This window comes from Toxotes jaculatrix, chromosome 11, assembly GCF_017976425.1.
Source record: "Toxotes jaculatrix isolate fToxJac2 chromosome 11, fToxJac2.pri, whole genome shotgun sequence".
NCBI classification, from domain to species: Eukaryota; Metazoa; Chordata; class Actinopteri; family Toxotidae; genus Toxotes; species Toxotes jaculatrix.
Window position 1 is genome coordinate 10,855,042 of NC_054404.1, and position 18,864 is coordinate 10,873,905.

At 38.8% G+C, this 18,864-nt stretch overlaps 1 protein-coding gene across 3 annotated transcripts in view; it reads right to left on the bottom strand.

The window, feature by feature from the left end:
- Positions 1–224: 224 nt before the first annotated feature.
- The window catches only part of kcnma1a (potassium large conductance calcium-activated channel, subfamily M, alpha member 1a), a 138,854-nt gene continuing 120,214 nt past the window's right edge, over positions 225–18,864 (bottom strand). For 2 of the 3 annotated variants that reach the window (XM_041049314.1, XM_041049316.1), the window contains 7 exons: positions 17,095–17,208; positions 13,608–13,738; positions 11,294–11,488; positions 10,696–10,814; positions 9,201–9,425; positions 7,222–7,250; positions 225–4,924 (listed from right to left, as the gene is read on the bottom strand). In XM_041049314.1, coding sequence (XP_040905248.1) covers positions 4,773–4,924; positions 7,222–7,250; positions 9,201–9,425; positions 10,696–10,814; positions 11,294–11,488; positions 13,608–13,738; positions 17,095–17,208 — 965 coding nt within the window. In that variant the 3' untranslated portion in view covers positions 225–4,772. The remainder of the gene's footprint in view (positions 4,925–7,221; positions 7,251–9,200; positions 9,426–10,695; positions 10,815–11,293; positions 11,489–13,607; positions 13,739–17,094; positions 17,209–18,864) is intronic. The other variant, XM_041049315.1, reaches the window with a different exon arrangement.

The window sequence follows — 18,864 nt, forward strand, 5'->3', positions numbered from 1 at the left end:
AGGTAGTTTTATTTATAAAAAAAAAATGTTACATATATGAAAAGTTATGTTTTGCCTTTAAAATCTTAATCTGCAAAGTAACTAGAATCTATAGCATAAATATAAATTTAGTCACCTTCTTCTGCCACTAGTTAATCCTGAGTCTGAGGGAGTAGACAAATAGAGGAAACTTTTCTTTTTAGCTGGAATTTACAAAAAAAGAGAGAGAGAGAGGAGAATTTCCAGTTTTAGAACACAAATACATCCATTTTAATTAGAGAAAATACAAAAAGAAACCATGTACAATCTATGTACAAACTTTTTGTACAAGACAGTATATTTATCAGCAGATTATATTTGACAGAGTCAGGTAGATCAACTCAGCACCATCAAATAATCCATTTTTCCATCATATCTAGAACACATCCAAACTAATTAGTCTGCTATGTCAAACTCCTGTTTGCTGCAATGACGATGTGCCAACAAATTCTGTGATACGCAAGAGCAATGTCCTGAATTCTTCCTGAACTGATAGGCAGCCAAAAAAAAAAAAAAAAAATTGCAAATTTTCTTTAAAAAAGAAAACAAAATTGTTGAATGCATTATTATTAAGTATTAATAATGCTATATATTATTAAGACTTGAGACCCACCTCCCATCCCCGTAAGTATTATACTGTATATTCTATTATATCTAATACAATTCCCAGCAAATAAGTTATTATATCCATCCTTTACAGCAAAAAATAGATTAACCAAAATAATGCAACATACTGTAACATTAACGTATGACGCATTATAGCCTTTGATTTGTTCAGTGGACAACAACACATCTGATGTTACAGGCATGGGCCTCTATGTGCATCTTTCAGTCATCCATATTTAACTACACTACATGACACAACCTGATAACCTGTAACCACGCACACAGCAGAAACGTGTGGTTTGATGACCAGGGCTTCTATCTACCTGCCCCAGCACCCCCTCAGGCCTCCTTAATGCCACTTCTCGCTATAGTGGGACTTAATATGGGCCCTCCTCTTGACCTCCTGACCTGCCTGGCACTATACTGGCATGGAGGCATTGATGGCTTGGATGTTCTCCATGTCAGTACAAGACACCATTCTCACAGTGGAAAACAACTGGACTCAGCTCCCTCAAAGCGAGCCTGTGTCCCTGAATGACTGAAGGATGCTTGCTCAACTAAATTCTTCATGGCACTTCAAAAACACTCTAAAAACTTTAGAGGTATACAATGCAAAGACCTGAAACATCTAATAGAGACATATGACAAGGTGTAGGAAGGGGAGACATCTCAGTCCAGTGTTGTGAATAATGCCAGCCTGAATGAGTCGCACAATGAGGGTTCAGGTAGTAAAAGCACAGTTATCAAGTGTAATGAAAACAAATGGTGTATTACTTTGTGAATTTATGTTAATGCGGGTTTGCAGCATGTACTGTTTCATTTCTGAACCACGCTATGTTTAAGTACCTCAGAAAATACTCTGTAAACAAATAAGAAGCAGTCGTGACAGACTTTTGACAGATAATGACAAGCTGACAAAATGGAATGTAAACCCTGTAATAACACAAAGTAATAAAAACAGGAAAATTAAGGATGTTCTCTCTTTTGATAAACTTTGCTGAATTGGTGCTACCTTCCATCTTTGTGATAGCTGACAAACCAGATCAAATTCCGCCTGACTTTTGTGTCACATACAGTACTTCAATAGTCCCCGCATTCCAAGAGAATCCAGGATCTTTCATTTTCAAGATACACATTTTTTTTTCAACATAACAATCAGTTTGTCGATTCTATGTGTAATGAGTCATTGCCATTATCAAATATTAATAGCTCCTTATTGTTCTGGCTAGGAAGTATGCCATTAACAACCCAATTATACATACATTTTACTCACATATTTTCTGAAAAGAAATCTATTTGCTACAATGTGTGACAACGATGTAATCACAGTTCAAAAGTTCACTTCAGGACAATGTGTATGAGGCTTCAGTATAGTTGCACCACACCCAATAGACGGACATTGAAGCTCAGATCATTTTGTTTGAGAAAGAAATGTGGTCTATATAATGGGTTGAATTTACACAAACATATTTAGCACAATATTATGTTCTTTTCCATTTTCCAAAATTGTTTCTTTTTTTTTTCCTAAGAATTACTTTTCCTTTACAGCCTATAGAGGAAAATCACTGCAATAAACAGACAGTGACTCCCTGTCATATTTGAAATCATATTTTGTGGAAAACAACAGCACACTGTGCTGCGGTGTATGCACTCTCCCTCCACACTAGGGACCTAATTTAGGTCAAACAAATCTAATGAAGGTCATTCAGTTCTGGCCTGCACACACAAGGAGTGACTCTGTGATCTTCTCGTTATTATTACCGCTCTGATCTGCTCTTCATCTAAATACATATACCCCCCCAAATACATAATTGCTGTACACCTAGCTTTCTGTCTGCATGTTCACAGCGAGGGATGCTTAGTAGTAGACACATTATTTAGTAGACATGGCTCATCTGTGCAACCAAAAGAAGCTTCAGATGAGATTTAATTTATTTCTACAAGCACTCAACAGAGCCGAGCTGCCAGGCTGAAGATGGTGGTTTCACACTGCAAGCTAGTCTAAGCTTTAGTAGCTCCAGAGTGATACAGTTTGTTAAAGAGGGGGCAGGAGGATAAAAAAATAATCTTTTGCTTTTGTATGATGTGAAATGAACGGTGATATAGTCAAACACAAAATCCCTTGATATGTAGTTGTAATTAAAGATATTCATGGAGTCTTTTTTTATCTCCTTTTACAGTATAGTACTTTTCACTTAGTTATTGTCTAGAAAAATAAGTACAAATTGATTATGTTCATGGATACAAAATAATTATGTTTAAATGTATAAATCCAACTACATATTTGTATGACGTTTACATATTAAGAGTACAAGACTGCCACCTCAATCCTCCATCACTATCACAGCTGGATTTGGATCTATCAGTGCCTAAACATGTGCAAAATACACTCTAATTGCACACAGGCTAGCACAAAGAACACAGGTTCCTCCCCAGTGTCCTTATTAGCAGTCCGTGGCACTGTTGCATTTCCACCCAACTATGTTTGAGCATTTCTCACAAATTAGAGGGCCGAACACAGCAGCTTAACTCCTGAGAGTTTTGAGGCGTGTGACATCTGGATTGGCAACAGATAACATCCAAGCTCTTTACTGCCTCTGTGCCAACCCTGTGCCAGGCAGTTGCTCCGATCAAAGGAGGACCCATTGATGCCCACTTTTATGCAATATGTGGCATTTCTTTCCTCAGACGTGAACTTGTTTTTTCTAACAGACAAAACATTCAGAAAACACAACACTCTTTTTTGTGATCCCAATTCTGCCGCAGATATCACGGCAAATCGTTAACGGTGGGCACGCAGCTGCCGTTCGTGTTGGCTTGGCTCAAACATAGTCGGGGATTTTGGTTTGGTTTTTGATGTAACATAATATTTTTGTTAGTAGATCCAAGATCGATCTAGATTCTTCTACCATGGCTTTCATTTTTGGAGCTAAGATCCCTCATGCTGATCCTTCAAAGGTGCACCATCACATACAAGCCGATGGGGGAGGGGGCGGGGGGTGACGGCACTGATCAGTGCAACACCAGAAGGACTAGTGGCTGCGATGCACACATACACACACACACCCATACGCACAGCACACACAGCATGTACATAAATGCTCCTGAATGCATGAAGGACAGGGCAGGTTGTTTTTTTTGTCCTTCTCATGTATTCAGGTTGATCAACTGCACTATATCTGTTATAGAGGGGGCTCAGGCACATATCATGCGATAGGAGCTTGAATCAGAGTCACAGGCTTTATGATCTGACGTATCAGCAGAAGATATGTAGGTACAGGGTTCTCTTTCAGCCAGCATACACCAACACTGCACCATTCTTTTTAGACTACTGTTTTGCAAGATGATTTTGTTCTGCAGTACTGGAATGCTCTCACCCAACATGATGAGTCAACGGTGAAGTAGCAAACCTTAAGCAATGACTTGATGTGTAACAACAACCAAGAACAAGATTAGTATGCTGCCAAAGCCAAGCAGCCCTCACTCCCTTCCTTCTTTCCTTCCTTCTTTCCTTCCTTCCTTCCTTCATCTCCTCTGAGACATTTTATTTTGGGGTCAGGGTTTCTGATGGTTCCAGTGGTTCTGTCAAAAGAAACTTTTTCAGTTTTAGTGCAAATAGAACAGAAGCAGACGGGAGATATGAAGTTGATGAACCCAGCTGGTTTGACATGACGCATCTGGGCAGATCTTTGGGAGATGATATGATCAGTTTATCGCTGCAACCCTCATCCTCCAATAACCAGTCACCTTAGCCATGGAGTCTGGTCACAAAAAGAGGTGAACTATTGCAAAGAATTACAGGAAGTACTTTTTTTTTTTCCATCAACTCTTAAAATAATTCCAAAAAGTGCTAGGGGGGAGGGGCTGTACAATCCTTATTTGATTGTCATTATGTACATCTCTATGGATAATAAATAAAACAATGTCCAAGAGCATGGAAGTAACATTAAAGGTATACACATAGGAGGCCCCTTCCAGTTTGGGTTCCTGTCAAACCCTTGATTAGAAGAATGAGTGAAGAGAAATGTTTCAGTCTTCAACTTCCTTGTCATCATCATCATCATCCTTCCTTCACTGGTGATCTTTTCCTGTCTCTTTTGAAAGAGCGTACAGATGTCTGATGTCTGGTCAGCAAGAAAACCTGGTGTTCAGCATTCATCTTCAACTTCTCTGATTGGTGGAATCAGACTACTAGTGGATTTGTATTGGTTGACTTGGTTGGCCATGTGAGTGCTCATGGGCTTGATCTGAATGTTCCGTGGGTAGGCATTTTCTGGTTCATCTGTAAACCATTTCTTTTCTGAAGAGGATAAGGCGAGAGAGGAAGAAAAAAAAAGCAGAGTTAGTTTGAAAAAAAATATGTAACATGGAATTGTTTACAACCATACTGCCTCAGTTTAAGTGATAGATTTTCATTGCATTCTTTGTGGTTAGCATTAAATACTGATGTCCAGTATGAGTTTGTTCTGGTGGAGCCAATTTTAAGCTGTCAAAGTGGTACTGTCCATTGGATATAATCTATCCGAATTCTATTAAATCTTAGATCTAATTTTAAAACACCATAATCATAATTTCTCCTATTGGTTTTGAATTTATTCACAGGTTTTGAGATATTCTATACATCTCTGAGAGTCATTTCTGCAGCCACTTTAATACAATGAAGAATGAAATTGAGTTTGGCACTCAAAAATAATGTTTAGGGAAACACTGTCACCAGTTTTCAGTGTAACTTTGTATACAAAGTCAATGCAAAGATGCATTGACTGAACACATGAAGTCGCCAAATTGGCTGGATCACTGCGAACTGAGTTGAAGACCTTGGAGTGAGTGAGTGGAGTGAAAATGTGCAATTATCCCAAGGTTCTGTGACTCCAATTAACAAATGTATGGTGACAAAGGAGAGAGACTGGTGGAAAATTACAGAAAGAGTTTGGGTTCCTGGGGAGTTTTATGATCAGAGTCTGTGCCTGTTACACAGACACACACCCCACACACTCTGGTCAGCATGTAAGTTGCTAGAAAACTACAGTGTCTGCACAGTTGGCACATTAGCAGTTTCGGCAAATATTTACAGACTGCAAAAACACTCCAGCAGTCAAGTTTTTGCTATCCTCACATTCTGTTTAAACATACCTTAATAGAGACACTTTTTTCTGGAAAGTGATGTTGCTGTTGAATTTTTAAACACCTGTTCTCAATGAGTACTATGAGCACCACAAATCAAATTCCACTGACTTCCATTGTAGTGAAATCTCAGAAATGGTTACCTCAAAACCTGCTCAAGTAAAGACTTGAAATTTTTGTGTGGCTATAATTTGGGTGAGCTGACCCTTTAAGCTAACTAAACACTATATCCTAAACAGTCACATTTCACAGTAAGCTTTACTCTCATGCCAACAGTCATTATGTGAGCGAGGAGATTTGAAAGATTTGGATGTGTCATTTTGGAGAGAACCTCTTCATGTTTAAGTATGCTATGAGAGCGCTGTTTCTGAGGAAAGGGAAGGGTGTATGCCAGCTGTCAGAAGTTTGTAAACTCTCTTCCAGCACTTCACAAGGATCTGCAATGCCATTCAAGATGTCACTTCCTTTTGGGTGAAGTTGTAATATCAAATTTTAACTTTGCTATGTGGAGCAAACCTTGTGTGTGTGTGTGTGTGCGCGCGCATTGGCAAGCTTAAGGCTGCAGGGCCGTGTGTTACAGCACAGGCATTTGATGTGTAGAATTGTGCCTGAGGTGAAGCAAGATGTCTGCCATCTCTCTCCAGAGTCTGCTGCTGATACGGTGAACTTAGTGATGTCGCCTCAAACCACCATATCAGGTGCACAGGGTTACAAGCAGGAAACTTACAGGCTCATATCCCCCTTCAATTTAGACTTTAAATTTGTCACACCTCTCACTTTCCTGGTGTGACCGATGGCACAGGTCTGGACACACTTTCTTAAAGTTCTGTGGAGAAGTGAGCAATTTGGCTGCATCAGGGGGATTTGAAGCACCCTGACCTACATGTGAGCTATGCTGATCTGGGGTTGTACAGTCAGGAAACATGTTGTTACCCTGTGTTTTATTCTGATTCTGATAAAATAATAACCTACTGTATTCAATGACAGCATAAATATGACATCTAAAAGTCTGCCACAGTCATCTGACAGCATTCAATAGGAGGGAAGATGCGCAAACACACAGACCTCTCACACAATGCAAACCATCTCAAGTTGAAATAAATCATTAAAAAAAGGCATGATAAATGACAGAAAAAAAAACAATGTGAAAAAGGATTTTTCTGGAGGAAAAGAAAACTCATATCATCGAGTGAATAACCGAGGTAAAGGCACAAAGAAAGGAGGGTTTCGTCTCAACCTCATGCAATGTGGAGATGGTCCTGATCATGGCAGGGAGGAGGCAGGAGCAGCAGCAGACATTTTGCTTTCCAAATGAAAGCAAAACTTAAACTGAGGCATGGTTTACTTAATATCTGAAGAACATAATAAATAAAACAAACTCCCCTCGTCATAACAATGTCCACAGAGGACATAGTTATGATCAGAACCCCAGGTAAAGGTTGCTAAGTCATGCAGAATCGTTAACTTGCATACCTTGGCCCATTCTATTCATCCTTGTTGCACTTCAAAAAGAGAGGTAAGTAATCTACTGTAAGTGAGTGGTATTTACAGTTAATACACAACTGACAAGTGACTACCAGTCCAACTAAAGCTTACATATTGCTATTACAGTATTTAAGCTATAATCATACATCTTAATTTTAAGATGTACTGAGGGCTTATCATCTATTAGTTAATAATTCTGGTAACAAATCTGCATGCTTTTAGAATATGTCATGATTTCAAAATTCAGTTACTTTATTCTCCCAGATGATGTCTAAATCCAAAGATTATTATTGTTTATTTTTTTATTTTATTTTTTGTAGAGGAGAATAAGGAGTATATAACATGTACACTACGGGTCAAAAGTTTTGGAACACCTCCATTTTTCCAGCTGTTATTTAAATAAAGTCAATGTCTGAGTGTTTCTGTAATAAAATAAAATAAAGTAAATAAATAAACAGTTTGAGATTACTATAAAAATGGAAATCATTGACTCTTATTGAACTAAATTTAATCTAAATTTTTTACTCTTTCAGCAGCCACACAAATTTGTAATGTTCTTTCTATAATGGAAATGAAATATTGTTTAGAAAATCTCAAATGTGTTGCACTTGCAGCTTGCTTTGCTTTTGCTTTCTGTCCAGTTCATCACATGGGATTTAAATCTAGAGACTGTGCTGTTCTTCATCATATGATGCCACCATCTAGTTCTTGTCTTCTAATGTCCTGGTCATTATCTTCCTATAGGATGAAGCCCTGACCAACCAGACTGATAGTAACATACAGTACTACTTCCTGCCATACAGTATTGTCTTAATAATCTATCAAAGGGCGTAGTAACACAATTTGTTCCAACACTGTTTGACAGACGGTTTGTAACAACAAACATTGTGGTACTTGTCTGATTTGAATTGAATTAACTTAAAACTTAATTTACTTCCATTGCTGGAAGTAAACAAATTTTTTAACACCTGACAAATACCTGTTCTCTATGAAATTTACATGATTTTTCAATTTTTTGCCGACATTATTGATTTATTTATTTATTTTTCTTTACCTTGGGCAGTTTACTGTCCATTGAAGTTTATTGACTGGACTGAAAAAAGGGGCGTTCTTAAACATTTGATCAGTAGTGTAGGTCAACATATTTCACCAAATTTGAAATAATCTCATAATTGTATAATAAACAGAACAGGAACTAAGAGCCTGCTAAAGAGGGCTACCAACATGGACATGCGATAAAGCAATACAGATGCACCATGAATAACAAAATATCAACACTGCTAATGAAGGATGATCTTATGAGAAGGCAAATGTGCTCTATAATCAGTATCAGCTACAGTAAGTAAATCACAATACATTACATCCATGATCGAGATGTACTGATCATGTGCGCTAAATGTGCACAAATATCCAACAAACAGTAATTTACTACACAAATGTTAAGAATTAGACACAGAATGACTAATATTAAAACAGATACAACAGGCAGACTAAACAACATACTGAATGTGCGTTGGGTTGTATTATGTCATTTAATTTGACTGTGGTTGAGGCCTTTACTATAAGCTCACTTTCAACCACAGTGACTGTACCATTCAAACCAAGTAGTTTTACTGTTTACAATGTCACAAACTTCATTTGTAAGAAAAGAGTCTCAGCAGTCTTTGAGTATAATAAATGAGCCCAGCTTTCCACAGAGTGAGCTTACCAAATTTGTTAATGTCATGTAATGATTGTTGTGATGTGAGAGTGAAGACCACATGCAGATGATTGTGAAGAAAACACACAAACCTGAAGGCAGAGCACAAGTCACACAAACAAACCACAAACCCACAATACACAGTAATCATCAGTGCATGTGTCACCACAGTCTGCATACAAACATACACACACCTACACAATACCGGTCAGGTATAGCACACTAAACATGCAGGATAAAACTATACAGGACATGTGAGTGTACATACTTCTGTTTGTCGCGGGCCTCCCGAGTCTTACTGCTGCGGTTCTGCCGGTTGGAGGGCGGGATGGAGTGGACGGAGGAGCTCTTTTTGCTGGAGGAATGGGAGGAGTGGGAAGAGTGGGACAAGCTTGTCCGGGACTGGCCTGCATTGTGGTCGAATTGCATGAGGCAGAAGATCAGGTCTGTGGGCACCAGCTCAAACTCGTATGGTGGGTTTGTGATCACATATCTGCCCAGAGAAGAAAAGTCATAGAGAAGATTAAACCTTTATGAGCCTTGTGGGGAAAAGGGAAAGGAAAAGTAGAGATGAGATTGGGGTTTTGCTTATCTTTTGTAGACATATGATCTTACGAGTAGGCAAATGTGCTCTATAATCAATAGAAAACACATTTGCCCATATATAGGGATGGGGCCGATCCGAACCAGTATCGGTATTAGCTTCCAATACCAAAAAAAATTCACTGATCGGAAATTTCCGATCCAACCTGCAGAGATTTCCAATCCATGAACCATGAACCAAGTAAAGTACAGATACGTAAAGTACAGATACGTAAAAAAAATACTTAAGTACAGTAACGAAGTACAAATATTTTGTTACATTCCACCACTGATGCTAACATAATATGGAGAATCCCATTGACGGGCTAGCGCATTAGCATCGGTCGCGCTATTAACTTTTACACACAAACGATATTTTTTTGGAGAGGGGTAGTCTAAAAGAAGGTTACCTTTTATGGGTATCTGTCTTGAATTTAATAAATATTGACGGTTAATGGGATTTCCTGTTTTTCTGACCTTATACTTACCTCAAGTTGCCTTTTGGGACATACATACATGCATACATTCGTACATATCATACTTGCCTGTAGAGAAGATTTATTACAGCATCATATAAAATTAACAATAATGATAATAATAATATTAAAGCAAACAGAGCTCTGGTATCGGAATAGTATCGTATCGGCAGGTATCCAAATTCAAGTATCTGGATGGGTGTGTGTGTATAATATATACACACATATAAATGTGTGAATTATAAAGAGAAACATTTGATAGAAATTAGACAGAAAAAATAATATTCCATGTGCAAATTTGAGGATTTTGGTTATCAAGAACAATACCTGAAAAAAAGCATACATATGTATTATAATAGAAATTAATGTAATCAACAAGTAGCAATTTCATAAATATTACATGAAGAATATGTATAGATGCAAATAAATATGTCTATTTAAGGACAAACATAATTATGTTTATTATTAAAGGACAATTCTGAAATTCTGAAAATTTAAACTTAATTGAATTGTATATAATTTGTAATTTTACTTGTGTTTGTTTCTCAATTACATAATTTGTTTTGTGTGATTCATTTGTAGTAATTACTATAACCTTGCAATTTTCCCTTTGGGATGAATACAGTACACTATCTTTAACTCTAATCACTTGTTTTATTACTTCAGAATATTCATTTTGAGGCTGAGTGAAGGCAGAAATAGTACCGTTTTGTACACTGGCTTGGTGCACTGAGATGAGCGTCTCTTAATCTGTAGATTCCAAAACACAGCATGTTGTACGTCTTCAGTGCTTTACAGAATAAATCCCCATAGCAGCCGCCATCCTGATGAACAACAGAACAAAGACACCATGAGTGTGTGTTAGGTCAGCGTGATGATCTGGCTCAGTGGCAGTACATGTAATTCTCTGTAAAGTTGTAGTGTAAATTCAATGTTCTGCATCGCTGAGGGTATTTTGCTTGTGAAGCAAATGCCATTTGTTGGCAATACAGACTGTAACAGCAGTGTTTTCACATTATGCCACAATTCATGCAAGTAAAAACAAAATTACTTAAGTACTGGAAGTTTTCTATAACAATAACAAAAACCTGTAAAAACAAGGTTGGAACCAATTAAACTTGGAATTTCTTTGGTGGTGTTCATTGTTCTCTCCAACGCACTCTTCCCTCTCCACCCACTAAGGCTGGCTTTGCGTGATCACTGTTCTTCACATCGAATTAAGGACCGCAAGGAGCAGAGGTGGCCAGATGTGTGCTGCTGGGTAGTGCCAAAACGTGTCATCTCGGCTTAAACATCCACTTACCCCCAAGTCAGCAAATGGCCCGTCGTAGAGGGCTAGCTGGGCGACGCGACACCTGTCTCTGTTAGCCAGTGTCTGTGGTGTGCTGTAGCCTCCTCTGAGAGCATTCTCCTCAGCCAACAGAGCCTCCAGCTCTGGTGTGGCTCCCCCAGTTACCAGCGTCCGAATCAGTGTGAGGATGTTATCATTGAAGTACGTCTGGAGAGAAGAAAGAAGGGATATCTGTAAGCAGATGCCATTAGAGTCTCAAGTAGGGAGGCAGGAGATGTGGGAAGAAAACACCTCTCGTGTTATGTCAATCCTCAGCCTGTCTCTTCATACAGAACTGACTAGGAGATGAGGAGACAGGCAATGGAGGATTATAGAAGACTTTGTATCTTGTGCGCCATTCCTGTGATAGTACATTTTGGATTGGTTCATCAAATTACTAAAAAAAAAAGATGTTTTTTTCACTTACTGTTATCTCACCATACAGTTTAAGTCTTATTCACTCAGGTTATCCATCTTTGATATTTCTGCCAACCACCCAATACAAAGGAGATAAATGGGAGTTGTTTGTGGTGTGCACAATATTGATAAATTACATGTGTCTTCAGAAGTAACATCCCTGTTAGCGTGGGTGACCCACAGATGTCATAACAGATCTCACAGTTTTCACTGTAACTATTTTATACGCAAAAATTAGTCCCTATGAAATCTGTTGACAGCTTTCTTTGTGTATTATGGGGGACATTTATTCATTTTGCAAAGCTTTAAGAATAATTTATTATTTATTTTAAAAATCCTGAGTACATTAAACTTCATGACCAGTTACAGCTAGATATAAATGAAATATATATTTTATTTTATAGTAAACTGGTGACCCAACCCTTTACTTATTCACTTTGCAATATGTCTCACAAGGTTAAGGTTAACGATACATAAATTCATAAAATTTTTTGAGAAACATGGCCAATGACATTTTTATAATCACAGTACATCACAGTAGATCATCCTGTAATATATAAAACAGTACACAGCACTACTCTTTCCTCTGTGAACACTGCTCTGCACGCTGTATGATGTTCGCTTTCCCTTCTGAAACAAAGATTTGACTGCGCTCTGCGGGTGTCAGGTTCTCTTGTCCTTCAAGCCGATCAGGGCCTGCTTTTGCTGCGCGTGAAGACAGCCGATGTCACTCGGCAGCCAGGCCAGAGTGGCAGCTCCTCTCCCCGGGCCCCTGACAGGCCTGCAGAGCCTCATGATGGATGAGCACTGTCCATTAGCTGGGCTCACCTCTGACCAGTGCCAGACTACAGCTGACGCCTGCTCTACTCCCTGCTCAGCTCGGCTCTGCACGCCCCTCTAACCCCTCACTCACCGAGAGGGCTGCTGGAATTAAGCCATCACAGCACCAAAGGGAAAAAACACAGTTGGTCATGAGTGGGGGGGTGGGGGGGTGTAGAAGAGGATTTTTTTTTCCCCCCTACCTACTCCTTTATCTCATTTCCAGTGCTGCGATGACATTGTCAAAAGATGAAAGAGTGTTTCTTTGGCCTGTTCCAGCCAAGCTTGTGTCATCGCCATTACGCTAACCTTCAACACTTACTTCGTTAAAAGATCTAATAAGGCTCTTGAAAGTTGAATTCATAACACTTAAGATGAGGAGTGATGCCAACAATTTCCCTTTTGATGTCAGTGGAGCTGGCAGGTATGTGTGATCAATGTACTGTACCATTTCATTTACCAACTTCTGCTTACTTGAAATGCCAAAACAGTGCTCCTGAAACCTTCTGCTAAACTTAACCCATTTTTCTCTAGCAGGAGAGCAGCTTTTTGATTTACAGTAGCTGCAAAATCTATAATAGCAAAGAAATTGTCTACTTTTTAATGGAAACTACTGAAAAAAAAATTCTCTTTTGTTACCAAAAAAACAGAGTATTTGGAAAGGGGTTTCTAACTGAATGTGAAATAACAGAATTATTTATCAAAGAGTAGAGTCATGACCACCAGCGAGGAAAAAACTACCATCTACAGTTTCTCAGGTCCATCTTTCAAATCTGAATCACTTCGAAGTTGCTAACCTCTTTGCTGCAGTTTCTACCAGCGCAACAACATGCAGTTGTTACCCAGTGGGCAAAGCATCTCCATCTACTTTGTTTGAAACTTCTCTTTTTAAAATTCTGAATATTACTCTCTGACAGCATATAAACTGAAATGAATGTTACAACACAGGAGCCCAAAATGATAAAATTTGCAGTAAAATGTATAATTTCGATTTTGAGGTTTTGAAAAACACTCCCAACGCAGCGAGTGTACAGTGTGCTTGAGAACTTACTGCGCTCATCAGGGAGTCGAGTACACTGACAGCAAAGGCGGTGCCGCAGGCGAAGGGCTGAGTGAGGTACAGCTCTGTGTCTGGGTCATCATCATCATCTTGGTCCAGGAACTGAACGTTTGAGTCGTTCACTGAGAGAAGGGAAACACAGCTGAGTGAGAGACGAGCGCTGTGAAGAAGCATGAGCCAAATGCAAACAAACACAAACACACACAGACACCAACACACCTGAGAGCTCAGGGATATAGACATTTTTTTGTTTACTTATTTTGCATATGAAAAGATTTAGATATATAACGGCAATGTCACAGAGAAGTCTCAGGTATATAGGTATTGAGCCAGGGTTTGAACTTGCAATATAATGTAACATTAGATGCACATTATTTGCTTCTGAATTTTGCAAGAACTTTATTTCTTATCCAAACAATTGACATGTTTTTGATTGACCCTGAAACTATTAACTTTCAGTCAGGTTAAACAGAAATTAAATGTTATCTGTAATTTGTTATTTTTTCTGTCCATGTGCTGTATAATTGTTTGGAAAAAGTTTTTTTTTTTTTTTTTTTTACAGTATTTTGAATTTTATTAAATCCACTGTATATCACATGCAGGGTGCATTTCATACATTTAGACAAACCATAGTTTTAGGAGAAAATATTTAACTGTATTATGCATACACAGTGATAACCATTGTAGAAGTCCCCAATCTTGAATCAGTCATCTGTTCTGTTCTACAGTATTACCGCAGTAGCCACTGTATCTTGATAAGTTTTTTTATTTACAGCAATACAAAAAACTACATATATATTGCATATATTGTAACACACACAAACAGACAAATTCTAAGTCAAGAGACAATGGCTTTTCTGTGGACTGTGTGGCTCAAATAAAGAATAAAATATGAATATTTTCTCTGAAAAAAATACCATATGGGTTTTCCTTGATGTATCCATTAAATATGGTCAAAAGTGAGACTTCAACAATGGCTACTATGTCACATGAGAAAACCGTGCATTTATAAAGTCATGCTATGAGTTTTCCTCGATGAATGTGTTGGTCACATCATCACCTTTAGAGAAATATATCTCAAATATTTACCTGTACCCTGAAAATCAAATTAAAGCCAGGTAACAACACACTTTTTTTTCTCATCTCATAATGAATAATGAAACTAAATGGCACAATGTGAATTTAAACAACCCAAAACTAAAATAACGAGGATATTTTTTGTCTCTCACTCATGGCATAATTGGTAGAATAAAAAACGTCAAGTGCTCCCTATAGTGTGTCTTTTTCCTCAGTCTGTATTTCTAGCAGCAGTGGGCACTGAAGGGTCTATGAACCAGTGTTTAAAAAAAAAAAAAAAAAAAGAGCAAGCATCAAGTTTTTGTTTGACTCCACTGATAGCTGAGCTTCAGAGATATGGTCTGGAGGAGAAAAAAAGAAACTGGAAAATATATTTAAAAAATAAATAAACAGCTTAAAAGATTGTTTGATCTTAAGTTTTTTTGTTTTTGAAATCTGATTTCTTCCCAGGCTTCCTGTGCGCTGTGGAACAGAAATGTCAGTCAAAGAGACAAGGGGCTGATGCAAACAGGCCTGGGCCAAAAGACTGAATTGGGGGTGTGTGTTGGGGTGGGGGGGTAAGCGTGTGTGTGTGTGTGTTTGGGGGAGGAGGGGAGGGGTGGTGAGTGGAGGGGAGGGGTGGTGAGGGGGGTTGCTATGAAAACAGCCACAAGGACAGACTAAGCATGATCAAAGGTGCTCTGCAAACGCAACTGGAGGAAAAAAAAATATACCCCAAAAAGAAAAAAAAAAAAAAAAATCATTAAAAAGGGGCCAAAACAAGACAGTCAATTTCAACCAGAACGAAGAATAAAAATGTGTTCAAAGTGAAGCCATGGGAGCAGCGAGGGCCTTGACTGCAGCCAGATAAATCAAGACAAGCTGATGAGGAGCAGAGCGGTGGAGCGAGGGAACGAACGGCAGCAGAGAACAAAGGCTCAGCTTACCCAGCTCTGTTATCATTTGTATGTTGGTTCCACTTTTTTTTTCCTGACTGTGTGAAACCAATGGCAGTAGTTTGCCAGGTTTAGCTAATGGGTGATGAGACAAGTGCAGAGAGGGGGAGAAATGGTGTCGTTATTGAAACAGTTTCAAAGACTGCAATAAAGGCATTTCGCTGTCTGAGACTACCCGTGTCAACTCCGGAATTACCCCGAGACATTCATGGTTGTCCAGTATCTAAAAGTAAAGCTCCCCGGATTAGAGTGCACTGTAGATACAAAGCCAGGGCTGTCATGGCGCTATACCTCTACAACAACAATAAATTATTTCATGGTAAGACAGTGAAACGGGTAAACAAGGTCTTATCCATAAACACACCTACTTTACACGCCACGCAAACAAAATTGATCATGCAACTCAGATGAGGCGTGTTTTTACATTTCAACTTGACTTTAATCTGCTCCTGGCACTGTAAACTGAACATATGACAATGTAATTACAGAATATGGTTCCAGTGAGACATGCAGCCTCTCTCGCCTCTGTATGCTCTTACTCCTTCCTTTCCTGAAGGACAATGTTATCACATCTAGTGTTGCTGTAGCTGTGAAATTCGTTACCTAAGAGCGTGCAGCGGTACAGCACTGGAGCTTCTAGCATTTGGGACCAGGACAGAAACCAATGACTCCAACATGGATAGCATCGACTTTTTACATATGCAGACAGGGGTCTAACAGGAGTGCCTCTCTGCAGGTAATGGCTGGCCCGGATACAAGTAACATTAGGTAGCTCCTTTCTCTTTTTGGCCTTTTCTTAGCTGGCCTCATGCTCCATTGCTCCCTAATTGGGTCAGGGGAGACAGAGTAGCCAGTCTCTGGTGCTTTAGAAGGCCCCTCAGAGATCTGAAAGTTTCATGAGTCCCTACCACCAGTGGGAATACAGCCACTGCCATTGTTATTAATAAATGGACCCATTTTGCAACCAAGGCATTTTTTTTTTACTCAACCTTTTCACTCTCCCTCCTTTTCTCCCTCTCTCACCCTCACCATCAGGCTGAGTTTCTCTTGTGCATTAGTGGACATTGGAATTGCAGGAGATGTAGCTATAGTCCTGAAAATGCCTGTTTCACATCTTCAAGTGACAGTGGTCCACATTGTCCTCAGAACAAAGATATTTTCCAGTCCCTGCAGCTAACATTATCACCGCTTGACAAAAACTAGCCAGATCCAATAATTCACGTACAAATATGAACTTGAGTTGGGCAAAGCTACCGACACCATGAACGTGAACAAAAATTCCACACCAGGCATTCCTAAGTCCATTTGACCTTGAATGAGTTGGAACTTTTGGTAGCAGCATGATGTTTAAGTCTTGGATTATCAGCTCTATGTGTCTATGTCTGCAAATGAATAATGAGTTGATCTGAGGTTACTGGGAATGGCATGCAACATGTGCATTTTGAGGTGGGTGGCAACAGCTTTACCTAGTTCTGTGATGATGGGGATGTTGGATCCGGTGGTGACGGAAGCCTGGCGAACAAAGCCATGTACTGGGCTGCTGTCTGGAGATGACCTGTCCATTCCAGGAGGCGTGAAACCTGAACACCGCAGGAAATAGAGATAAGTAGAACACATCAGTAAATAACACAACGGGGTGTCATTAAGAGATCTCCTCTGCCCTGCAAAAATAGAAAGCATTAACTACAGTGAAGTTGGGGGAAAAAAAGGGTTTAAATTTTTCTATTGAACCGAAAAACAGTGTCACAGATACACAGGTTATAACACCTTTCTTTCATGACTTTTTAGCCTCATTATTTTGCCGTAGAAAACACATGAGCCCTTGACTTTATCTCTCTGGATCACTGTGTTGCTATCTGTGTTTCTGCCTGTCCATATACTATTAATATTTATGCCAAAATCAATTTAATAAAATAGTTTACAATTTAATAATTGTTAATTCATTTTATTATTTATATAATTTTATTTAAAGATAGCAATGCCAAAATGTGTGAGTTTTTTTTATCCATCATGTCCTTCATATTTGGACTTTTCTACTTCTTCTTTTTTTGTCATGTGGAATAACTGAATTACTGAATGTCACTTCATCAAAATTGATATTTTTCAAGATGTCAGCTGAGGTTTAGCTTAGAGGTTAGCATGGTGATCTCATGAGAGAGCTTTAAACTCATGTAATGGTGAGACAGTTATTACAGTCTCATTTTGAGTTCACTTCAAATTTGACATGACGTCAAAATGATATATTTCTAGGGCATAAAATTGATTATATGATAAATATAAATTTAAGGTATCAAAAAGTCAGATCCCAGTCTTAACTCTAACTTTTTTGCTTTTTTCTTTATGTAGCTACTGTTTTTTGGCTGTAGGGCAGTACTGTTTATTGCATCGTTTCTGTGGCGAAAAAAATACTGTCCAAGCAAGAATGTGCATGTCATGTAAGTTTGTTTTTCTACAGAGGTATCATAAGCATGAGGACATAACCTGGAACTCTGTAACAACACCATTATACATAGTGCATGTCAGCTCACTCAGCATGAAGTTGTTGATGTGCTCTTTCTGTGTCATTCAAATGTGTGGATTGACAGGAAAAAAGGACAGAAGGAGGAGAAGGCTAAGTGAACAAGGCGCCTGCCTAAAAATTGCAATATGGATACTGTGCTTTTAGGGGTCAGCTAAGACATATTTAGCATTCACATCCCTCCATCAGCGGGCAGACATAAATTTTATATGTTGTTCATTTTGTTACGATAAAATAGGTGAAGTGGATCCTGAAAACCTTTTATCGGAAATGGCGTGGCTCAGAACCATGAAACACAAGAGCAAGTGACAAGACTATGAATTCACATGACTTCACATTTTTGCATTTCCTCAAAGTGACAAGTAAACACCTTAAATCTGTAATGCTATATGCATAATGCATCAACTGTGTTTTGACATCCATCATTTAGTGCTGACTACAGCAAAATGCCACCTTATAGTGCCACCACGAAGGAAACATAATGCAGGGAATATATTCAGGTCACAAAGTTTTTAAAAGGATTGCAAATTCTCAGTGTGTTGTGTGTGTGTGTGTGTGTGTGTGTGTGTGTGTGTGTGTGTGTGTGTGTGTGTGTGTGTGTGTGTGTGTGTGTGTGTGTGCCATTCCTGTCAGGAAACTCAATGAGCTGCTTACATTACAAAAGAGATCTTCCAGCCCTTTGCAAAAGAAAAGACACCAAATAGTTTAGTACACAGCA